This window comes from Mangifera indica, chromosome 20 (genome assembly GCF_011075055.1).
Source record: "Mangifera indica cultivar Alphonso chromosome 20, CATAS_Mindica_2.1, whole genome shotgun sequence".
NCBI classification, from domain to species: domain Eukaryota; kingdom Viridiplantae; phylum Streptophyta; class Magnoliopsida; order Sapindales; family Anacardiaceae; genus Mangifera; species Mangifera indica.
The window spans coordinates 10,920,655-10,944,879 of record NC_058156.1 but is presented as its reverse complement, the minus strand read 5'-3'; the positions used below and the strand labels follow the sequence as shown (position 1 = coordinate 10,944,879).

The following is a 24,225-nucleotide window of genomic DNA, read 5'->3' as shown; positions in this document are numbered from 1 at the left end:
TTAAATTTATTTTTAATATTATATATAAAATAATAGTTTTACCTTTAAAACTAATAAAATTAATTATAAAATTAAAAGATGGAATTCGGGAAAAAAGGATACTTTAGGTGGTGGGAATACGTCCTTTGGCGTTTGTATCAATTTGAATAATGTCAAATTAGTATATACATATTTCAAATTGAAGAATTTTGATACAATTGTAATGCATATCGAATTAAGGTTAAAAGTTATAAGAGGTTAAAAGTTATTAGAATTTTCAGGAAGAAGATCTATATCCAAGCTTCAACCTCTTTAATTCAAAAATCATACAAACTCGTTTCAATATCAAGACTGTCAATTTTGCAGGTAGAGGCCAACAAGCCAACAAAGCAAGAAAAAGGTTATTAATTTAAATAGTTGCAGTTATCATCAAATTATCTGTTGTTTTTAGTAATTTATTTATTTTTTGATATTCCTAATCCAATCCAATGCGATTCTCTCTCTCAACTTCCAATAAATCCAATTACTCTAAGTTCTCCAACTCTTGATTTCCACCTAATTTCAGATTTCAGTTGGTGCACTCTCCGCATTTCTTAGGCTTTGAATTTCATTTGGTATTATACTCTTGGTCTCAGTTTCAGTTTTTCTTCTTTGACTATCTTCACACAAAACACCGCTTTTCGATTCATGGTAAGATTTTATTCAATTTCAGTTTTCACCATTTTCCCATTTCATCCCGTTTCAGTTTCTTCAAATGATGAGAATTATGGGTTTTTAATTATCAAATTCTTATCATAAAAACTGGGTTTTTGTTGTTTTTGGTGAATTTGCTCTTCTGGGTTCGGTTTCTTTGAGTTTTCTCAGCAACCAAACAGAGTGTTTCTCTTTTGGTTTATTTTTGTTGTTTAATTCATGGATACGCCATTCTCAGACAAATTAAAAAACGAAACAAACAATCGCTTTGCTTTGTGGGTTGCTTCTTTGAGCTCGCTTGCATATTCTTTACTCATAAAATTCATCAATTTTTGAACTTTTTTCCTGCTGTTATTACAGTTCAATTTCTTTGAGTTTATGTTATCATACTCATGGCTAGCTCTGATCTGTTTTGTCACCTACCCCCTTTATTATAATTTTTTCTTTTTTTTAAATCTTGGCTGTATTAGGTATCTTTTTCTTCACAATTTTCTTTTGAAATTTCATGCGTAATTGTAAATATTATGTTGCAAGTTTTAATATTTATGCATTTTTTTTTATTTTTCCTCTTTGAAAAAAATATAAACTTTCATGCTTTACTCGTGATGCGTTGCCTTTAACTCGTCTTACATTCTGGTGCAGAAATTGCTTCAACTTTTGACCCGTCACTCAAGCTTCTGATTATAGGACTTGGTGAGATAGCTTAATCTTTTTGTGCACTGTTTTTTGTTTTCAATCAAATATATTTTTAAAAAATGGACCATCCTTTGAAGGTAAAAAGGGGAAGAAGAAATATTTTAATTTGTTTTAGAAAATTGTTATGTGGGGGAAGAAGAAATGTTTTAATTTGTTTTTGAAAATTGTTATGTGGAAAAGTTATCATTTTCGAGAACTTTTGGGGAGTTCCAGTGAGAGTGATTTGGATGCTGCTCCTCGTGATTTACCAATTGGTCAGCTGTTTGTTAGTTGAACATTAATTGCGTCTGCTGCTACTTGTCCACTTGTGATTTTTGTCCACATTCTTTGAGCTGCATTTTCTTATAATTGTACTTTTCCCCGGTTCATATTTGTAATTGTTGCCCTCTGTATGAGAGGCATTGAGTACTTTGAAATTTTAATTTGATTTTTTGTAATTAATTTTTGATTTCCTTAAATTGGTAGATACAATAAGTTAGAGGATATGGGATGCTTTTTGTCAACGTCCAAGGATACGGTTGGAAATAGAAGAAGGCCAGGAAATATTGGAGATGTTTCTGTTTATGTACCCGGTTTACGAATTCCTAAACCCGTTGATTTCTCTCGATCACTCGGTGACAACTTGTCGAAGAATTTGGTGGAGCGATTATCTGCCCTAAGAACACGTATAGTTGTCATGGCAGCCCAAGAAGGACCAACAGTTACAAGAACAAGAAGAAAGAGTGCTACACAACATGGTCTGTTTCCTCAAAGTAGGAAAGAATGATATTTATTAGAGTTCATTGGCACAGGTTAATGTATTTACCTGAACTGTCATTTGCAGGGGGTTCAACATTGGCTGATCTTCATCAGGCTCTGGAAGATTACTTGCCTGTACTTATGGGATTGGTAAAAGATGGTAATGAGTGCATTTATTGTGATGTTTGAGAGAATGTTCCAACTGCCTTATTTTGTTAGGTAATTTCTACTGTTTTTGATTGTTTATATTGTGCAGGAAACCATCTACTGGACAAAGTACAGTTTGTTTGGATAAATCAGGAGGATGAAGCGGAGGTGGGAGTGTTATTCTAGTCTTTTGAGTTAAAAGTTCTTTTCTATGTTTATTTGGTCTTGATTTGGGATTTCATTCCTCTGCTTGTCGAAATGATGGGTTGATATGAATCACTTTTTTTTTTCTTTTTTTCAGGAAACTGCCATTTCTAATGGTTGGTATGAAGTGTTATCAGTCTTGCACTTGATGGCAATGTTATCATTTTTGCAGGCCAACTTATTACTTCTTCCAAGAACATCTGCTGATGGCTATCAGCCAAAAGTATCTGAAGGTAAGTGTTTTTATGCTGATGATGTTCCCTCTCTCCTGTTTCATTGTCATTATATTGATGTAATTACAAAAGCTTTGAAATTCTTACTTGAGTGCAAGAAGTTGAAGTGTCTTTCTAATTGAAGGATACCAATAATGTAAATAATGTGTTCGAGCTGTATATATGTCCAACCTCATTGTTCATTTGGCAATTAATTTGATCTTATCTTTACACATTTTGAATTAATATGAACTTGTTGTGACAAACAACAGCTTATGGCTAGGTAAATTGTCAAAATCTGTCCATGCTAGCTCTAAAATAAGAGAAGCTGGCTATTATATTCACACTGGATAGTTGGGTTGGAGGGTTAGATTCTACTTTTACTGCTAATTATACAGGAAATGAACATTTGTTTATTCTTTTCATTGTTTGGTCATTTGCCTAAGATGGTTTTCGGATAGTATGTTTAAAAGACTATTGGTTTTGTTAGTCATGAATTTAATTGTAAATTTTTCCTTGTATTAATCTCATACTTGTTAACTATGCTTGATATGTTTTGTTACGGAGAGTATTTGAGTGTTGTATGAAACATTATAATTAACCTGTCGACTGCTCTCTGCCGTGCACTTAATGGTTTTAGTGATTAGCTGTTCTCAAAGATTTTTTAATTCAATTGAGTTCACAATAGGGTTATTTTTTATTATATTTCCAGCCCTGCTATCTGAATAGGCTTTCAGTTTTATCTGATAACACAATTTTAAACAGTTGTTAATATCATTCATTTTCTTGCTAAGATAATTGCTTAGGGATATATTGGGCAAGATGTGCTAGTTTCAAAGCTTTTTGGTTGTTCTTATGCATTCATTCCTTATCCTTTGTGTGCTATATAAGGAAATTTAATTTGTTTATTCCTACTGCAAGTGTGTCATTTTCTCTCTTGTGTGATAGAAAGCAGGCGAGCTTCGATTGATATATTCTTGAAAGCAGCAGGATACCTAGATTGTGCTGTCCGACATGTTCTGCCACAGTTTCCTTCTGAACTCAGGTTTACGAAGATAAAATCTTCACAGAAAACTACTTTAAGGGTTGTAAATTCTTCACCCATTGTGGGGTCTTTTCTCTTTTGTTGACCTCTGCTTTTGGTTGCAGGAGGGAGTTACCAGTAGACCTTGCAGAAGGAGTTCTCCGAGCACTTTGCCTGCAAGCATTAGGGCAGGTACTCTCTGCTATTGGATGGATTTAGTTCATGAACTGTTCCAATACATATATTCTTCTTCTTATAATGTTAGACATGCTAAATTGTGGATAGTGACAAACCCTTGTTCCTCCTATTTATTCTCTCTCAGTTCTACTTGTCCTCTATCTTGATATTTTGTCCTATTCTACCAAATGGATGAAAGAGATGATGGGTCTTTTCTCTTCTTACCTTCTTTTAAATTCAAGCAAATGTGAGAGAAAGGGTTAACTCTCTTCCCTTCTTATTTTCATTCCTTTCCACCTATCCAGTAAGGGATTAAAGAGCTGCATGACTGTTTACCAAGTATTTAGCTGACATGTGAGTTTACCAAAATGCCACCTTACAGTATGTGGTCATATGTTGGTTACCTTTCTTAAATAATATGTTAAAAGGAGTGGTGAAGCCATTGTAGAGATGGGCTTTTCAGTAATACATTGTTTCTAGTTTGCATTGTGATTTCACACTCCAATAAACTTTTAAGAGTAGTCACTTGGTTCATGTAATTGATTGTACATCTTACAATCTCTCAATGAATATTGTAATTTAGTTGTACAAGGTAATATGTAAACAACTGAAACAGTCAGGAAAATGAGAAATCAATGTAAGAAGGAACAGAAAGCTCAAAGCTGAGATAATAGATGATGATGTACATGCACCATTCTTTCTTGCCTGAAATATGATTAATTTAAATTTAAACAGACCCTAACCTCATATCTGCACAATTTTTTCTGTTTGGTCTCTCACATTGTTTCTTACTATTTCTGTTGTTCAATGTAGTGTAATGACATCCAACTTGGAATGGCCATTGATAGTGCAAAAGCCACTTTGGCTGTTAAGCGAAGACTTGCATGTGAGATGGTAAAGTACTGGCAGCAGGTAGATGCATTAACCTTTAATCATTTTTTGAGCTCAGATCAACTGATAATGTTTCCTGAATTCTGGGATATTGTAATAAATTTGTTGTGCTTGCATAGTTTTACGTTTGTTGAACTATTATCCAACTGAGGAATCTATAATGTGTTGCACCTTTTTATGCATTTGCTTCACAGGCTCAAGACAACATCATGAGTCTTCCATTAACAAATGGCTGGGGGGAAAAACATTGTCTCTTTATAAAGTGGAAATATGTTGAAGCAAAGGTATCTCATGATTTCTTTCCTGTGTGTACTTTTTCTGTTTTGCTATAAGTCTCATTGCTCACTTATTGTAGTCATTTTATCTCCTAATGTTTTTTGTTATTAATTGTTTGTACTTGATTAGTGTTTTACTTATAATTTCTAGCTAATCTATGTATGAGTGTTCATCGGTTTTGATTCAATGGATTCGAGTTGTTTATCATCCGGACCTTGAAATGGACAGTCCAAGTTTTGATGTTGCCAGGATTGGTCAATGTCCTTATTGACCAACTTGATTTCTTCTGCTTCACCAAGTCGTTCTGTTCTTAATTGTCTTTTTATTTCCAGCCAAGGGGATTAATGTTTTTCTCCTGTATGTTTTTCCTTCTCTCGTTTTTGCCACTGTATAGGCGGCAGCATATTACTATCATGGTTTGATCCTTGATGAGGGGAACACAGAGAAATCTCATGGGATGGCTGTAGCTGCTTTTCAAGCTGCAGATGGGTATTTCAAAGAGAGTAAAAAGGCAGGCGAAGCTTTTAATGCAGCTCCTCCTTTGTCAAGGTATTCAATAAACCGCTATACTTTTTTTTATTGTCTTTAGTAATGGATCATTTATTTTTTAGAGGACAGGGATTGTTATCTATAATTTTAATCGTAACACTGTTTCCATGGTACTTGTCTCCTTTAGGGGGTAAGCTGCAGCAGCATTATACAGTGTAGACATGTCTTGCCAGAGCACCTCAGTCATTGGGTTGGGTTATGGTGCTTGTAGTTTGTAAAGCCTCATCTGTTATGCTTGGTGTGCATACATGTGATACTTTGTATCCTGTGGAATATACGTATCTATACACCTGATGCAAATAAGCTAAACCAACTTTTAATCCTAATTAGTACGTCACAAGAATAAGCACGCTTGACACTTGTCACCAAGTAGTAGATATACTGAACTATAAATAACCCATCACAGCGAGGCTCTGCCTTAGTGTCTGTTTCCTTCCCTAGAAATAATAAAATCTGAAAGATCCAAAATTGTCTTAAGAACTTTCTCGAACCTAGTACTTGATTTCTGTAACAGCAAGCAGTCATGTGGATTTCATTATCTATTTCATCTTATAAAACTATTGAACTTCTACATTGTTTTTGCACATGTTTGCATGCATTCATAAATTTGAAGTTGGTTCTCCCTATTGTTGTTTCAGCACATTCTGTGTTGAAGATTATTCTCAAGGCAATTTTTCTTTATACTAAGCTTTGACCTCATTCTAATTGCAGACAATGTTGATATTTTTTCCTGTTATATTATATGGTATATGAAGCAGTGTAACAAGTTGATCCATATGGAATTACCTCCTAATTGTCATTCTTGTTGTCTGTCCAGAAATCCGCCGCTTTGGGGAACCATGAAGTATCTCTCTGAGAAAATTCCAAAAGATACTTCAAGCAAGGTTCGGATAAACCGTGACCTATACTCCCAGGAGCAGTAAGTTGTATTTTCAAATGATAATTAAATATAATGTCTTTCTGCGACCTTTTTATTATGGTTGGGAGCGGTTGATAATGAACGATGACATGAATATTGGTAAATTTCACTACAGAATCATGGAGACGGCACCTACCTTGCCTGATTTTGCTCTGGCCCTGAAACCCGATGAATATCAACTTCCTCCAGTGGACCCCTCTTGGAACTTGGAGTCCATGAATAGGGTGCAAACTGCCTCCAACCAACTCAAGGCTGACCAAAGATAGGCCATACATGATATAGATTTCCAGTTACCGATACACTTGGGCCAATGTGAAGCTTAGAATGGCCCGCCAACCAGGTGGAAAATTCTTGAATTGCTGTGTTCATCAAAGGTTCAATTTACTCTGCTGTCTTCTTCCACCCCTTTTTTGTATCGTCCTTAGCCATTTTCTTCTCTATTTCCATGATATTCATAACTTATCCTGCGATAGATCCTTGTACAAGTTCCCCGTTGTGTGTAAATTGTTTGCTTCCAACAAATAGATGGTTTCCTTTGCCGAAACTGTAAAGCTATGTATGCCCTCTTTTCACCGAGATGAGCCATGAAAATGTCAATTTGTTTGGTAACAGAGATGTAGAAGTCCTTGTGTGTAGAACCACTTGAATGGCACTGTTCTTTGCCATTACAGTTTTAATTATCCATAAATTTAGCCAGCAATTGTGCCGTGTTTGCTGAAATTGTATCCTCATGCACCCATTTTGTCAGGGTGCAGGGCATAAGAGATTACTTCGGTATTTTATTTTTTATAATTGATATTAATTTGTATGGTTCATCAGCTAATAAAAAATTTATGATAATCTTTAATTAACAAGGTAACGTTAACATATAATATAAAAATAATATAATTATCGTATTTTTCTTATATATTAAATTATTAGAAAAAAATTTAACTTGGGAATAATTTTAACTTTATTTGTTAAGAATACTTAATTAAAATAATATTTTAATTTTTTTATTAATATTAGTCCAAACAAAGACTAGCTTAAACTCATAAATTGAGTTCGCATCGATCGATTGATGATGAATTCGTCAAAGAAGCTATTGAAAAAGAACAATTGACAAAAATAATGAAAAAAATTTGTTAAACAAAAAAAAAAGTTGTCAGAGATAATGAAAACCAAAGTGAATTTCATGGAATTTGCATATTACAAGAGATAATGTAAATCTTCCAATTGAACTAAACAGCTAGAATTCTAATATTGCATTCAACCTATGACGGACCCAGACAGAAACTTGTATTTGCATATGGCCTGCATACAACAATCAACTCTACTCACAAAAAATTCTACTTATGTCCGAAAACATAGCAACTCTAATAAACAGAAGTGGTTAAGGTTTTCAGAAGTTTTATGTTGACTAATTCACAACTGTAATTGCAAGTTGCTCCTCCTGGAAGGTCAACAAACTGTAGTTCTCAGTCATTTGTTAATGACCATTGCCGAGCTTCAATGGCTCTTTTGCTCCGTTGAATTCTAATTCTAATCTTCCACAGCATTTCCGCCTTCATCTTCAGCCATCTGCTTTTCCTTTTCTTGTTCTTCTGAGGAAACAACAAAATGAAACCAGTTAAAACAAATATGACAGGAGATGCAGACAGTTTCGTTGCATCATCAAATTATTACACTAGATCAACAGAGACTTAGGCACCAGAATAAGGAATCAGCAAAGAAGGTGAACCAATAAAATCAAAACAAATATCTTTTAAAGAGATGTCATGGGCAAACCTCCGCTGGAAACACTATAGAGCTCATGTCAAATGTCATACACTACTTGATACGGATATTTATATTATCCATTGCTGGATCATCATGCTAATGACTAACATTGGAGAAAATTGTTGATTCGTATGCTGCATGATATCTAGTAATTATTAAAGTAGGCATGAACAATACAGAAAGCGAGCATACTCTACACTTCAATCTGATTTGAATGTATAGGCATAATTATTCCTAGTCCCCATTTGATTTGCACAGGGAAAAAAAAAATTCAGAAAGCTCGTAACCCAAAACTAAAATAGAAGGTGCAGAAGATTATAATTTGGGAGAGCAAAAGATGAAATAACAAAAAGTTATTCTCCAAAAGAAGATGAAGTTTCATTTTGCTTAATAAATCACAAATCAATAGCATTGATGAATGACATAATGTCTTAAATTTCAAATATCAACACCATATGCAATGCAGTAAAAAAAAAAAAAAAATGAAAAAAAGAGCATCAATGATAGTATATAGGATGTATGTATGCATTCATGCTGTGCTGTATCAAAAAGAGCAACTACTCACCCATAATTTTATATATTGCCTTTTGTGTGCGCTTTTCAAGCTTATCAAGCTTCTTTTGCACATCCCTCCGCAGGTCCCAATTTGGCTTCTTTGGAGCAATGTTGACGAATGGATCCTAAACAGTACTCCATATTTAGAAAGCATTGAAAAAGAGACATGGATACAATCAAAATGATAAGAAGAGAAAAAAACAAGGATCACTGAGAAGAAGATCAATACTTCTTTATTTTCCGGAGCTGGAGGTTCTGCAGCAACAGGGTCTTCAAACTTTGGTAGCACTGGTGGAGCAAGCTTACCTTCCTGAAGTTGCTTATCATGGGGGACATAATTTCGAAATTTCATGTTGGTATTACTGAAATGAAAATTGTACATGGTCAGAAAAGCATTAAAAATTATCCATAGTGGAAATGAAAAACATTTATATGTCCAACTGTGTCATCCAGGATTTACATATAAACAAGTAAAGGATACATATATTTGTATGGAACAGATCACCTATTCTTCCCAAAATTTTGATTTCTCCTGATATTACCATCAAAAAATTGTTTTCTATTCTATCGTTCTATAAGATGACAAGTTAGTGCTCCATAAACTTAAACATCTCCAAAGCAGCTCCTCTAGACTAAAACATGCCTTCACATCTGCGGCAAATGAACCTCCTATGCTGTAGTTGTTCAAATCTAAAGCAAGGTAATAAACTAACAGGTGATGCAATTGAAGCTACCATGAAGAAAAGTCAAAAGAGTCAACTAAATTTTACTATTTTAATTCTGTTTCATACAAAAGTTCAGAATGTAAACCCAAGTTACAACGTGCTTGAACAAACTGAGAAGAAATCAGCTATTTTCAAGCCCTAATTTTCAGGCCAAAACATTGAACGATTATGGTATAACTATATACACTAAAGAGACTCAAACTCTTTATTGTAACATCATTTCATAAATGTCATAGATGATTGCATTCTCCAGCCAAAAATATTCCCCAAATAAAAATGAAAAAACAAATAAATGACATGCAGAGCAGCCTGAGCAGACAATCCACAATTATCATTGAACATGAATAACCATAATGCTTTGAATTTCACTTCAATACATGTAAAATTTATAACTTTCGGCTAAGTTCCTATGACTATTAAAAGTAAATTTCATCAAACGGCTAAATAAAATTCATAATGTGTTAAAACAAAACCCTTAAACCAAAAAAAGGAAAAAAAAAAACTAATTTAGCAAAATGATCTTAAATTTTCAACAAAATTTGAGCTTTATTGAAGAGAAAATAACCCTTCTGAGAAATTCACAAAATTGCGAAGAACCCGGAAACCAATTTGCAATTTCAGAGCATTAAAGTAAGATGAAAATACGCACAGTTCATCATCGGTTCCATTGTCGTCAGCTTGAGGAGCTGAATCACCGTCAGTGGAATTTAGAAGCTCCTGAGCAGCTCTTAGAGCCTTGAGCCTCTCTCGACGCGCTGCAGCAGCTTGCTCGATTGACTCTTCTTCAGTAGCCATCCCTTGAACCAACGAGGTCTATCAAACAAAGATTACAAAATAAGCAAGGTTAAACTCTCTCATAAGGGGTCGTTTGTAATGCTTTTAAAATATTGTGGGTGCATAAGTTTTAATAATTTTTTATTAACCCATAAAAAAAAAAATTTATTAACCAGTATTATAAATGAGAAAACTTTTTTATTTTTTATTTATTAAATTAACAAACACTTCCATGTTTAAGTTCGTTTCAAATAAAAAATAGTTTAGTTTGAGTTTATTAAATAAATATTATGGATGATTCAAATGAAAATAATATAATTTGAGATTGATTTGAATTTATAGTTTAAATATATGATTTAAATATGTAATACAAATTTCTAATTTAAATTCGTGATTTATTGATGAAACAGTATTATTTAATAATTATTTAATATATTTAAATTGAGTTACAAACTAAGTTCAAACTAAAGCAATTCATTTATCCAACTCGTAAGTTAAAACAATTACATTAATTTTTTTTAAACTTAAATTCAATTCAATTTTAAAATAAATTAAATCTCTTAATTTAACAATATAAATTAAATAAATTTAAATCAAACCAAACCGGATATTATAAATTTTTAAACCTGAATCATCTCGGGTTCGATAAGATAAGCCCTGTATTTAGCAAAAGATAAACTTGATGGATTGACTAGAAACATACGAAAATTTAGACGTTTTTGTTTTAAACAAAAGCAAAATTGGGTCCTTGAAAATCATCTCATCTATAAATTATCACGAAGCCCCCTGGCCCTGCTATCACCTTACCCAGTTACAAAATTCTGACACGACAGGAAAGTGCAATGTAAATTAGTTCTGACGATGGAGGAAGTAGAAGTTGCCAAGAGAAGATGCAAAAGTGTGATAGATCAAATTGAAAGGCTACCTTCATCAACAAATATAACCCGTTCATCCAAGCAAACCCTCTTCAAATTGGCACTCTCTGAATTCAACTTTCTCTCTCGCTCTTCCATCGCCCATCCCCTTAGGTCCGTTTTTCTCGTCTTTCACTTTGATTATGTATTCTTTAAAGCTTCATTCCTTTATTGATTTTTGAAAAAATTGATCAGTGTCAACATTGGTCACCTTGAGGCTGTGCTTTTTGTGCTTCAACACCCTTTTATAAGTGGGGTTTCGCGTGTTTGCAAGCCAATAAAAAATGGGTTTAAATCTGTTCATGTTGATGTGGTTTGCACTTTTCAAAAAAACCCAGTTTGGATACTTGTTTCCGATAGAAATCCCAAGTATGTTTCTTGGAATGAATGTCGTAAGAGTAAGGGTTTGAAGTCGAGAGTTGAGGAAGTCTTGGCTGCAGCCAGGTCTTGTGAGACTTTGAGACCTAGAAAGGTTATTCTTTTCTTCAGTCATGGAGTTGGGGAGTCTGTTCGTGGTCGTCTTGAAGATGAATTTGGGGCTTTGGAGATTAGTTTGTCTGAGTTTGATTCTTGTGACGAAGTAGAAGATGGGTGGGTGAATGTGCCTTCGAGATCATTTCGTGAGGCATGTGTTCTGGAAATAAGTCTTGATTTTAGTGGGAATAATGCTTCAAGTTTAGAATGTGTTGTCAAAGATGTAACTTTCGCAGCTGAAGGGTCTAATGTCCGAGGAGAGAATGCAAGTGTCAATTTTGGTGGTAGTTTTGGTTCTATTGTATCACAAATGAAATTATATTCTATGGGTGAACCAGATCATTTGCAAAGTGATGGCAATCTTGTAAACTTTGATACGACAGCTTTGATTGCTCTTGTATCAGGAATTAGTAATGGTTGTGCAGAGAAACTTTTGGCTACGTCAGAGATTGAACTGAGGCAGCGGTTTAAGGGCAATGTTCAGTTTGTGATTTCACAGGTAACTTATTTATTCAGAATATCTCAGCACATGAGGTGGTCAGACATATAAATGCTAATAGGGTTTTATCCTTGTTCTTTTTGGCTTAAAATTTCAATTTTGTGTGATTAGAACTTGTGAACTTATGTTCGATTCTCTTACTGTTTTCTGCTGGCTTTATCCTAGGTCTTGTATGAAATTAACACTCTCTGCTAGCTAAGCTAGCTAATTGCCACTATTTCTGGATGGCTATTGCTAGACAATCATTTGGCATTGAGGTCTTTTAATGAGAATAGTGGATGAACTGCCAAATATCTATGTTTTAACCACTTGAGAGTTTAATGTATTAGGTAAGTTCCCAACATTGATAATTAAGTCTAACAGTCCCCTCACAAGTAAAATGAGTCGGATGTTAAGGTTAAATCGATTGGGTGAGATTTTACAGCCAAATTGAGACTGATGTGATTTTAAAAAAATCAACATTATTGTGACACATGAGAGATTTGAACATGAGACTTTAGCTTTGATTCCATATTGAGAAACTACTTCACACAAAGCTTAAGTTATTGGTTACGAATACAAGGTTTCTTAATCCATTAAACTTCAAATTGTATCCGATTTACAATTCAGGGGCTTTTTACTTTTGTCCTGAATTGGAGGTTACTTTCAATTTGCAATGGGTTTGAGGTGGTTTGGCTTAGCAATAATGCAGATATGCTTTTTGTCCTCTCTCCCTCTTTCTACTCTCTAGTGATTGGCTGTGTGTTCAAACAGTTTTTGTAATTACCAGTTATAATTAATTTTATATTCTCTTTAAGGCACTCATTCTACCATCTCTATTATGCCATATTCTTTTTTTATTGTTTTCACTAACAAAGATTGCCAGGCTATGTCAGAACTTCAGAATCCAATTCATGAGGAATTGCGAGGTGTATTTGCTGGAAAGAGAGGCATAATATGTGAAAGTGTGCTTTCGGAATTCACGGAGTTGGTCTTGATGTGTGGAGGGCCTAATGAAAAGTTGAGAGCTAATCAGTTATTGACATGCTTCATGTGAGTTTGTTTACCATTTACTTTTCTTGAATTCTTTAGTTTTAAAAAGTAATATTGAAAGGAAATGGAAATCAAAATTGGTTATGCTATGCTGGAGGAACATATAATTTGGTGGTTGCACTACTCTTAACTGTGTTGAGGAACAGAAAACTGTAGTCTGAAGGTATTAATGTGTTAGCTTATATATTTATGATCCATGTGGTGTAAAAACCAAGTTCGTAATCCCATCTGTTGTGCAAAATTTATATCTTATTGTAGTTTTTCTAAGCTCATCCACATTCTACTGAATGTTGAGACTAGTTAGTTCCCAACAGTTAAGAGAGTGAATGGGTGCTGTGGAGAAAGTTATTGAGAGGGATTTGTGGAACCAGCTTTTGGACCGTTACTTAGGAGCATAAATTCATGGGTATGATTTCGTGCTAATATTGGCCTCAGTTCAACCTCTCTTGCCCAGCAATAAGCTTTGCCGGACTGACTTGTGGTTCATTGTTGGAGCTTGCTTTGATTTCTGACCTTTAGGCTGGGTTTAAATTCACTCATATCAAGTTGGGCAAACCTTTGACTTTGTTTTAGATAAACTAAAATACAACTAGGTTACAGTGAGTCTTGAAAATGTTTAGCTATGTCATTCTTATCAGAATGGAATTTTACTCTGTCCTCACTACTTCATGTGTTTATTTTGGGATATTGACTGGTTTTAATCCTGTGAATCGATCTCATTATTTTCCCCTCTTAATAAAACTGTGAAATGCAACAGTGTTGTGAATGATAATCCTTCTGAGCGTCTGATGGGGCTGCCAACGACCAGAAAGCTGGCACTGAAGAACAAGGTTGTTTTTGGAACTGGTGATCACTGGCATGCACCAACTTTGACAGCAAATATGGCATTTGTAAGAGCAGTTTCACAGACTGGGATGTCTCTCTCTACCATTGAACATAGACCACGGGCTTTAACTGGTGATTAGCCATATTTTCCTTTGCAAATTGTTTTTTTCTGTCAAGAGAACCATTTCCCTGAATTGCAGATATTTGATGTACACATTGAAGGGATAGGTTTAAGAGCCCAATATGTTTTACACCAGTTTCTATACAATTTTTTAGTCATTGGAATATTGCATTCTAATGTTGGGATTGCTTCATTTTAGAAGTTCCAGCTTGATTTTGACTTATTTAAGTTGAATAACGGATTCGAGTTGAATTTGCTCAGCTTGATTTCATCCCTACTTTTACTGGGAGTTGACAAAAAAAAAAGATGTTGAAGAATGAAAATTGGAAACAACTTATAAGTGACAATGAAGCTAAAAAGAGAAAGCAACGTTTTATTTTAAAAATATAGTGAAATAAATTAAAATAATTAATAGTTATATCTATGCACCATATAAATACATATATAAAAATAGAAATCTAAAGAATGCCAAAAAGAAAGGAAAAAAAAAATGAACTTCCCATGTCAAGAATGGGAAATAGAGAAAAGAACAAGCATTCCCCGTGACAATACAAATATGTAGACAACATTAAAGCTTCAACTTAAACTTGCAGTCACTGGCTTTGATACTAATCTGATTATCAGCAGATAAACTATCAACAACCAACATGCATTCCCCCAAAATTCTGACTTTCTGGAGCTTCAACCTGCCAAGTTTGATCGCCACCGGTGCATTGACGTTAAGATCCAAAGGAATTCTCCCTGTTTGTTGCTGTTGCTGCAGTGCATTCATCAAAGTGTTACCATATTGATTTTGGCCTGTCAATGACAGATTAAGTTTTGTTATATTCTGATGACCCTGGTAGAAAATCGGCAATGATCCTTCACAAAGCTGCATATTCGTGTACCAAACACTTAATCGCCCTCCTTTTTCGTAGTAAATTCCGATCTTTTTGTTCGGATTGTTGGCTGTAATCTTCACATCAAATTTTGCAGACAATGAAAAGTCCAAGTTGAGACTTAAATCACTTATTTTCAAGCTGTCTACTGAGTATTTGGGCAATTTTGGTTGGAAAGCAAGGTAAAGAATGCCAATGACTGCTGCAATGATAATAATGAGAAGAACCAGGGTGCTAATTGTCCAGTAGAAGCACTTGCAGAAGCAGCTTCTGCTTTTCTTTGGTGGGTTCAACTGCATTACTGGGATCATTCTCTGCGGAGGAGCCTGTGCCGGTGGCCTAATACTGGTATCTTTCTCTGATGTCGCTGAGCCTGGAGGCACTAAAGGCGCTCTTGATGTTGCAGCTTCAGCATCAGCCATGGGATGAATTTTCTGATGATCAGCCATGTCCTTTGTTGTTGTTTTCAAGTGAAGCTCAAGCCATGAACCTGAAACAAGGAACCATTAGAGTTGAAGTTATAAGCCTTTGCTTGGTGAACTGGCGAAGCCATTAAATAAGTGATTCTTGGTGATGTGTGGGGTGGATTGACTTGTGTTTGAGGGACAAACCCTCTTTGGGTTGGGAATTTCTCACCAATCTTACCTAATAACAACATTATACAAAGACCATTAAAAGGTGGAAGTAGTTGAGCTAAGTAGGAAGCTTTTCAACTCAATTTTCTATAGTTCATCATGTGCAAGTAAGAGATGTTTTTCCACCCTGCCAATCACCTTGGAGCTTTTGATAAAAAATTACCAAGCATCTGCTTAATTCCAAGGTATCAGAAAAGCCAAAAAAATAAATTATACAAGTTGTTAAGTTACTTACCTAACAGTTGTCAAGTTATCATTCAAACAAGTGACCTAAATGTATAAGCGTCAAAAAGTGACTATTCTTCCCTTTTCTTAATCCCTTTCTAATATTTAATATTTTATGCGATCAAAACTTTCCCTTCATCAAACTTACGAATTTGACATTCGAAAAATGATTAGACACAAAATAGTGATATAAATTATATGATCAATGATCATACATGTCACCTATATATAAGTTAACTTTGGATACAGAAAGAAATCTCAACATTCAAAGATAGTAAGAAGTGTAAGATTTGACAGTTATCATCATTCTTATAATCTCTTCAAAGATATAGTGATTTTCTATGATCATAAGACCACTTTCCATGATATTATCAGTTAGACAGTTACAATCAAAGTAAAATTATTCTTCTATCATTGTAAAAGCACATAGTCGCCCAATAGTAATAAAAGTTATCAAGATTTATTGTGTTGTGTTTTTTTTTTTCCATTCAATATTAAACATGTAACCCAAATTTATTCTCCTATAAATTCAAGATTCTATGGAAACAATATTTTTAATATCCACAAAATTGTCTTATAAGAATTTACTTATAACGGTTAATAACATAATTGTAGACGTAAGCTTCTAAACAGCAAATTAAATCACGCTAAAAACTTTTTAATGTTCAGTAGATTTCCCGTTGGTGTAATTTTCGTCATCAACACAAGAATTATTTGAAACTATTTCAATGTGATTATTAATTTGGATCCTCTCTTAATTTGAGCTCATAAAACTCTAAAACATTATCATCTATACAGTCATAACAGAAGAAGAAAAGTCCGTAGAATTACATATCACTAATAATGACAGGAAATTCTATGAAAAATCAAATGATACCGATTCCAGAGGAAAGTCCAAAAATTTACTTCAAAATCCCCAATGAAGTAAGATTGACAATCAAGCAACAAAAATTTTCATTCTTATTGATTTGGAAATCCTGAAATGTTTGATGGTTCAACAAGAAAGGCAATACTTGAAGATTGGTCGAATTTAAAGTTCTTAAAAAGAAATGGTTGAAGAATGAAGACAAGTTCTTAAAAGAATTTACATCACGACATGATTATACTGCTACAGTTTGAGTTTAAAATGGTTAGTTTGTAATCGAGACCGATTCGTTTGAATTGTTAAAGAAAGAAAAGAAATCGTCAAATAAAAGGAATAAAAATTGTTGACAAGGAAGTGAGTCTCGATGCAACAGTGCCAATATAACAAGATGGTTTGAACTAAAATTTTTTCAATTTAAATTGGATATCAATTCGAACTCAAACTATTTAGATCGAATTTAACCCTTTCAATCATCATTATATTCATTTTATATATTTTAGCATAGTTTAATATGAAATAAAACGTTTTTACTAAAATTTAGTTGATTTTATCATAAATTGTTAAAGTCTTCAATTATTTACAAAAATTCAACCCCAAAAATAGGGTTGGACTTGAACCGGGCCCATTCGAGCTCAGTTAGAACGACTCTGAAACGAGTTAGTTTTATACGAGCTCGAATTATTCGTCAAATTTTCTAATTAAAAATTTTGATACAAAACGACGTCATTTTGATCAATATATATTAAAACGATATCGTTTTAATAACAAAAATAAGTCAAACCGAATTCAAACTTGGCTTTCACAAGCTCGATGAGCTCGAGCTCGATTCGACTCGAATCTAACCCTACCCAGAAGCCCTTTATTAGTTGAGAACAAAAAAGAAAAAACATTCTGTCAGAAGTGGGATTTGAACCCACGCCCTCTTTCGAAGACCAGAACTTGAGTCTGGCGCCTTAGACCACTCGGCCATCCTGACAGGTCGAGCAATGAGCAGCAAAAAAGTTAAATTATTCCTATAATAGATCAATTTGACTCCATGAAAAGCTTGTGCAGGATTTAAATACCCGCAGTCCCATACGGTCTTTAAGCCAAAATTCAGCAGCATACTTGAGTAAATGATATGAGATTATACACAATTCTAATCTTGTTAGAGTAGGCAGGACTAAAGATGAAAACAAGCCGAGCCTTTGGCTCAAGCATAGGCATGGGGCTCAAACTCAAACTCAATGAATTTGGGCGTGGCCAAGAAGGACTTGAGTTCAGATTATAAAATTACTTACAATCCCTATCATGTATATATTTACCAATTAACTTTGTATACAAAATAAGGGAGGGAGATTTTAAGAGGGTAAGTGTAAATTTTTAAATTTTTGGAGGTTTATTAATGTTATACTTTGAGTTAAACTGTGAGTTCATGAGCTCAATGACTCAACAGTGGAGCTGAACTATGACTAACTCTGCGGCTCAGCTTGTTTGCATCCCTAATTTTAGGACATTACTAAGCTTCTCAGAAGTTCTAAGAACATCACTGGATAAAATAAAACATATACTGCATAGAAACTTTTGATGCAGACAGTGGAAAGCGGCACAGCTTTTGTAACGAAACACAATTCTACATGTAAAATGTAAACATCTCAAAAGGTTGGAGTTAAGCGGCCATCATTCAGTAAGGTTCAATTGTCATAGGCCTGAATACAACCAGAGTTCTTAGCTATTGGCTAGCACAGACAAATCAAAAATCATTTCTGAACTTGTCTATCAACTTTTGGTCCAATGGCATCTTCGCTTCTTGCAAATGTGTGCTGAACAGTGCAGTTGCAGGTTTGATCTGAAGTAGGTCTTTCTCTAACTTTTACTTCTTCACCAAGATGTACATCACAACTCGATGGCTGCAATAATCTGGATGCCACTCTGATTGATCCACACGCCCAATCACAAAATCCTTCATTGCAGCTTCTAAAAAGTATTCCAGGATAGAATCTGCAAAGGCAGAAGCATTATGAAGACATAGTCTCCCAGCATAAGCAGGAAGGAGAAAGACTAGAGAGAAAAGACTTGCCATTACGAAGTTCTCCAGCCAAAAAAATGGTAGTTTGGGTTCCACAAAGCTGCAGTAATGTGTCCAATAAATCTTCCACTGCTCCTTCACTATAGATCACATCTGACCCAAGCACTGGATAAGGAGTATACATACTAAACTAGTAAAAAGCCCTCAGCATCCAAACTCAAGGATACAAAATAATTTGGAAATGGTCATCACTAAGAAGCATTCAATGAATCATTCAAGGAGCTTTCTAGCTCTTAAAAGTAGAAACTTCAGAAGTACATATATATGCGGTTGTTCAGATAACACCATGGGAGGTCACACAGAAAATCGCAGTTGAGAATTTCTTGAGAATAAGAAAATCATACTTGTATCTTATATTGCAAAACCAGATTCAGGAAATCGGAAATATTACAACTCCTATCTGTGAGAGTTGAGTTGTGAATTAAAAAAAAAATCATTTATATATATACTTTTTTCTTAAGAAAATTGATTGTAAGTTGTTTAAATTAAAAAACAATTGCTTACTCCCAATTTGTCTTGATTAATTTTTGTTTAGTAGCTTAAAATTTGAGTAGCAGACAATTATGTGATGTCATAAATTGCTAATTAGGAAAAAAAAAAAAAATAGAGGCATTACCATAATCAGGTAAAGGTTGAATCAATTCCTGGTCAGGGTCATCTCCCCATGTGAGCTCCCTAACTGTGGCAGAGCCCCTCAAATCTCCATGACTAAGATTGGTTTCAATGTTCCTTTTCAGTAGTCTCAGTCTGTCCGGCAAATCTGTGAGGATAACTTGAGCACCCAAAAGGGCTGCAATGCAGCTAAAAAAACACAAAGTAAGAACAAGAGAGTTTAAGTGTGAGCAAGAAACTAAGAATGGGACATAGCGATAATCATTACCCAACTAAACCACACCCAGAACCCAACTCCACGATCTTTTTTCCTTGAAGAAGAAGTAATCCTGAGTCCACAGCATGCTCTAGAAACTTTCCTAACACAACTCCGCTGTCCCACATCACTGATCCAGTTACTCCCGGTTTGCCCTGCAGGTAGCACAAAATCAAGCATTAAAAAGTCTTTTTTTCTTTGTGATGCAAAAATAATTTAAAGGACTAAGATTACTAAGATTTATCAAGGAAAATACTTCTTTTGTTTCCATTCCACCCATTTATTAGAATTGTACCACAATCAGTTATTGATAATATTCCAGCCCAACTTAGTTTCTATTACTAAGATCCCTTATTCCCAGAAACAAAATATTTCATTTAAATTCTAAACCAAACAAGCAAAACACAAGTGGGTATCTACTGAAAAGAATCACTACCGCATCAAAAGGGAAATGAGTTGCAGTGCCAAATTGTTGATGTTATAAGCAACTGTGTTACAAATTATTCATCTGAAAGGGACGCACAATGGAACAGACCCCAAAGCATGCTACTAAAATAAAGTCTCAACTAATCCTTGTTTTTAGGATTACTTCGAAAAAACTTTTTCCCAAAACATTTCAACCAATCCTTTTATCACTTGTTCTCGACAACAAGGAATTGTATTTAAATTCTACCGAAAAAAAAAAAAACCCGCAAAAACAAAAGTGGGTATCTGCTGAAAAAGAATCGGCAAATACGAAAATTGTTTTGGCTAATACTGATACAAAATTGAATAAGAAAAGAGATAGCTTATACCAAGGAAGAAGGGGATTGAAGAATGTTGAGAGAGTGGCCACAAGCGTCAATGTGGAGGTTCAGAGACGTTTGAGCAACAAATGCATTAGGTTTAGAGAGAGTGGGCTGTTGAATTCCCCACAGCAGCATGGTCTCTTCTGCAGCTAATTCTGACTCTGAAATTGACTCACCACCACCATCATCATCCATCAATAACTTAACTTTCCCTTCGTACGATCCCAACTTCACCAGCTTCTCCACCTCTGTCTCTTCCAAGTCATCTCCCATCTCCTTCCTCTTCTTCTCTATCTGGGTTTTACTCACTCTGGGGTGCGGGTTTCTGTACTATTAAAGCTTCACTTGCCTCTGTTTCTCAAGGTAAACTTCTTGCACAGTAACGTTATTTGGACCGGTACGGATCCTTATTTTGCATTTTGTTTTTCTAAGAGTTTAGGATAAATATATTTGAAAATAGAAATAAAATACTTCATTTTATATAAAATTTGCTTTCTTAGATTTTCCTTAAAAAATTTAAAACTGTTATAACGTGTTTATTTGCTAGTTATGATTTAAGATTTTTGGAATCGGACTGAATATCAATCTAATAAAAAAGATTATTTAATTTAATCGATAATTAGACTATTTAATTAGTAATCGAATCGATTCATTGTTTATTATATATATTGATTATACATATATTCAAATCTATACATAAGGTTTCTAAAACAAATTTAAAAAGAATTATTTTTTTTATATTGATTAGGTTATACTCGATATTTTTATTTATTTCAACCATTTAAAACATTCACTTTGATTCAGTTTAATTTGATCTAACTCTAAATATAATTTTCAAATAAATCAAAATTATTTTTAGTGTTAAACCATCCGATCTAAACCAATATGTAAAACTTGTGGTTTTGACCGGAGTTCTTTTTATCAGTGATTATGTAAGTATAAATCCTGAATTCTTGGTTATTTTTGTACCCATCTCTTGAAAAGTGACTAATTTAGTCATTACCTACCTTTTCAGATAAATGCAGAGTATTGTGACAATTACATATATATATATACATATATATATATATATGTATGTATGTATGTATGTATAAAATAAAATATAAACTTTGAATAAAATTAGATGTAGGAACATTCTTACTAATTTAACTCTTCTTCGTTTTCTTTAGTCACAGATGTGTTTATTCCAATAACATAAAGTGAGGTCTTGTAAGCAACCATCATTTGAATTGATCAAATACTGTATAATTTACTCTACTATGATAAAAATCAAGGACCAAATTTCTCATCATTCAATATTAATTTGTTCTGGGACTTCTTCTTCTTGAGTCTTTGAGCCTTGAGCATTGATTTCTTCCTCTGCAATTCCAGCAGCTTCTGCAGTCCTGGTAACCCATTCCTTCAATGGATCTTCATTCAAATCAAGCCTCAGAAGACCAGCAAAAATCCCACCTGCGAATGCGAGGGGCTCCTGAAACAGATAGCTATGGTATTAGCACACATTAAATTGTCTTTATTCTTTGAAAATGGATGTTTGTTTGTATGAAACGGAATAAAATAAAACAAAGTCTTTGGGAATCTAGAATAAAATTAAAAAGAGGGGTTAACAAAACTGGTAAAACATTAAAAATTTTATTGAGAAGACTTGGATTTAAAGTTCGGTCACACTTGTGAAACCTTTTAATTAATTACTCACCGAAAAGACAAAAAAAAAAGCTGAAATAAAATTTTCAATTTTGCAGCTGAAAAACAAGAATAAAGCTTAATGGACGGGCTTGATGATACAGACTGAAACTCATGGTGTCATTGAAACCATAGGGGTGTGACTGATACAACATGAAACCTCAGGTGTGTTACTGGTACAGCGTGATAGCAGAGATTTTCAAACTGATAAACAGAGACTAAAAGGATTCTTCTTAAAAAAGAAAATTCAAATTTCAAACTGATAGGAGAAATTTAAAAACATGCTACTAAAAACAAAGTGTGAATTGCAATTCTAAATTAAAATAACTAAGGAAAATTGATGCCAAAAGAAGCATCATTTTCAGATTCTAGCACCATTTTTCACTAGTGCTATCAGAAGAGAAAAGCCAGGCTTGATTCATGTGAAATAATGCCCACAGCCCAGACAAAATTAATAGAGGGTAGATGAAACTATTTTTCAAAGAAGAAATAGATAAAATGGCTGATACATGAGACTCACAGCTAGTGAAACTATTGTGACCAAAGAAGATGACATGACTGAAGACTAGACCGAAAGGACCAAATAGTCATCAGGGATCAATCCAGCATAGAACTCTGATTGGCCCAAAATGGAACAAAAGATAAAAAAAATAGAAACAACCTCAATGTCTTGCTGATTCAGCAAGTAGAGTTCAATAAGAAAACAAATAATTACAGCTGATATCAAACCTCTGCTAAAATATTCAACAGCTAAACCAGGCATTAGAATTTTTTTGAAGATACCCTGCACATCCCCAAATCGGAGAGGATCCATCCACCTCAGATAAGAAATACAAAACAAACCAACTAATTTGGATTCTACAATACTGAATAATTCAACCTCATCATGCAGATGTAACAATAGAAGTCATAATAATACTGTAGCCAATTGAACCTATGATAATACACATTGTTTTCCTCACCATACCCCATCCATTAAATCAGAGAAGAGAAAAAATCATGCATGCTCTCTGTGAATTATAGCCTATACATAGAACTAAAAGAATATCTAACTCAACAAGAGTAAATCAAGTTTGCTATTGCTTAAGAGATTTCTCCTGTTCATCAGCTAAGCTTTGAGAATCTGAGTGAAACATATTCGCCATAGGATGAATGGACAAAACTCAACAAAAACAATACACTCATGTAAGTTTCATGTCAATAGGGTTTAAAAGAAACCCAGAGAGGATCAATATCACAAACAGAATTAAAGGCGACCACGGCATTCCTTGAAATAAATATGCCCTAGGATGAATTGTCAGCCGTAACAACAAGGCATAAGAGTTAACCATGGCTCCAGCCAAAGGATGCCACACGGGAGTATTGAATAATTTAAAGGTCCCCATCTCGTATAAGGAAAAAATCAACATTCATCCCAGCAATGGTACCAGTAGCACTCCATTGTCAAGGAGATTATACATTTCCACACACAAAGGGACTGGAAATTCTAAAGCCACACAACAAAAAGATGCAAAATTGACAATATACGAAGCCTTTTCGACTTACAAGGCAAATGGGTTTGCATTATTAATGATGAATAACACGGCCAAAATTGAAATTCGGAGAGTGAAGATAGTAAAGGTAGTACCTTAAGAGCTTCTTTGAGAATGGGTTCTTCCAGTGGATTGAAGAAACAAGCTACGACCCCATTTCTGTTTCTATATTTACTACTCCGAGGTCCAATACTTGTATGTCCACCACTAATGGGGGTGCGTTTAAGCAGTGAAGACGATGCCGATGGGTTTTTCAAGCTATGATACTGCCAAAAAGAAAGAAAAAAATTAGGAAGCAATTAAGAAATTAAGAGGAAATTGTGAAGAAAATTATGAGGATACCAGTGCACAAGAGGGAGAGCTCTGAAGAGAAAGAGCCATTTTTGTCTTGCTTGCTCGCAGCCTTTTACGTCTGTAAATTTTCTCGTACATATAAGCAATTGGCTGTCGCTCGGGTGGGTGGGGGAACTTGAGGGGCTTTTGTGATACTTTCTGGAATTG

General features: G+C 34.3%; 6 protein-coding genes and 1 non-coding gene across 9 annotated transcripts; 2 read left to right on the top strand and 5 right to left on the bottom strand.

The window, feature by feature from the left end:
• Window positions 1-217: 217 nt before the first annotated feature.
• Window positions 218-7,205, top strand: LOC123204655. 3 transcript variants are annotated; one of them, XM_044621432.1, is made up of 13 exons: window positions 218-379; window positions 1,315-1,365; window positions 1,834-2,105; window positions 2,192-2,266; window positions 2,363-2,421; window positions 2,555-2,690; window positions 3,618-3,714; window positions 3,819-3,885; window positions 4,684-4,782; window positions 4,956-5,045; window positions 5,432-5,586; window positions 6,404-6,505; window positions 6,621-7,205. In XM_044621432.1, exons 3-13 carry the CDS (start codon window positions 1,853-1,855, stop codon window positions 6,769-6,771), a joined length of 1,284 nt encoding a protein of 427 aa, XP_044477367.1. In that variant the 5' UTR covers window positions 218-379; window positions 1,315-1,365; window positions 1,834-1,852; the 3' UTR covers window positions 6,772-7,205. The 3 variants fall into 3 exon arrangements, with proteins under 3 accessions (XP_044477367.1, XP_044477366.1, XP_044477368.1); XM_044621431.1 differs by lacking the exon at window positions 218-379 and adding an exon at window positions 441-669; XM_044621433.1 differs by lacking the exon at window positions 218-379 and adding an exon at window positions 442-593.
• Window positions 7,206-7,656: 451 nt separating this feature from the next.
• LOC123204055 (coiled-coil domain-containing protein 12-like) lies at window positions 7,657-10,413 on the bottom strand. Its single transcript, XM_044620597.1, has 4 exons — window positions 10,193-10,413; window positions 9,048-9,180; window positions 8,829-8,943; window positions 7,657-8,088 (listed from the first exon to the last, which is right to left on the bottom strand). Exons 1-4 carry the CDS (start codon window positions 10,336-10,338, stop codon window positions 8,027-8,029), a joined length of 456 nt encoding a protein of 151 aa, XP_044476532.1. The 5' UTR covers window positions 10,339-10,413; the 3' UTR covers window positions 7,657-8,026.
• Window positions 10,414-11,070: 657 nt separating this feature from the next.
• Window positions 11,071-14,375, top strand: LOC123204713. Its single transcript, XM_044621506.1, has 4 exons — window positions 11,071-11,345; window positions 11,427-12,204; window positions 13,070-13,236; window positions 13,994-14,375. The coding sequence occupies exons 1-4, from the start codon at window positions 11,179-11,181 to the stop codon at window positions 14,199-14,201; spliced, it is 1,320 nt and encodes a 439-aa protein (XP_044477441.1). The 5' UTR covers window positions 11,071-11,178; the 3' UTR covers window positions 14,202-14,375.
• A 154-nt stretch (window positions 14,376-14,529) lies between these two features.
• On the bottom strand, window positions 14,530-15,621 carry LOC123204714 (NDR1/HIN1-like protein 6). Its single transcript, XM_044621507.1, has one exon. The coding sequence runs from the start codon at window positions 15,507-15,509 to the stop codon at window positions 14,751-14,753; it is 759 nt and encodes a 252-aa protein (XP_044477442.1). The 5' UTR covers window positions 15,510-15,621; the 3' UTR covers window positions 14,530-14,750.
• Window positions 15,622-17,677: 2,056 nt separating this feature from the next.
• Window positions 17,678-17,761, bottom strand: TRNAL-CAA. The gene has a single exon. It is a non-coding gene; the product is annotated as a tRNA-Leu (tRNA).
• Window positions 17,762-18,377: 616 nt separating this feature from the next.
• LOC123204032 (protein N-lysine methyltransferase METTL21A) lies at window positions 18,378-20,922 on the bottom strand. Its single transcript, XM_044620567.1, has 5 exons — window positions 20,516-20,922; window positions 19,734-19,876; window positions 19,470-19,654; window positions 18,845-18,958; window positions 18,378-18,765 (listed from the first exon to the last, which is right to left on the bottom strand). The coding sequence occupies exons 1-5, from the start codon at window positions 20,780-20,782 to the stop codon at window positions 18,638-18,640; spliced, it is 837 nt and encodes a 278-aa protein (XP_044476502.1). The 5' UTR covers window positions 20,783-20,922; the 3' UTR covers window positions 18,378-18,637.
• Window positions 20,923-21,633: 711 nt separating this feature from the next.
• Window positions 21,634-24,225, bottom strand: LOC123204089 (UPF0426 protein At1g28150, chloroplastic). The gene is made up of 3 exons (XM_044620636.1): window positions 24,067-24,225; window positions 23,820-23,990; window positions 21,634-21,980 (listed from the first exon to the last, which is right to left on the bottom strand). The coding sequence occupies exons 1-3, from the start codon at window positions 24,154-24,156 to the stop codon at window positions 21,798-21,800; spliced, it is 444 nt and encodes a 147-aa protein (XP_044476571.1). The 5' UTR covers window positions 24,157-24,225; the 3' UTR covers window positions 21,634-21,797.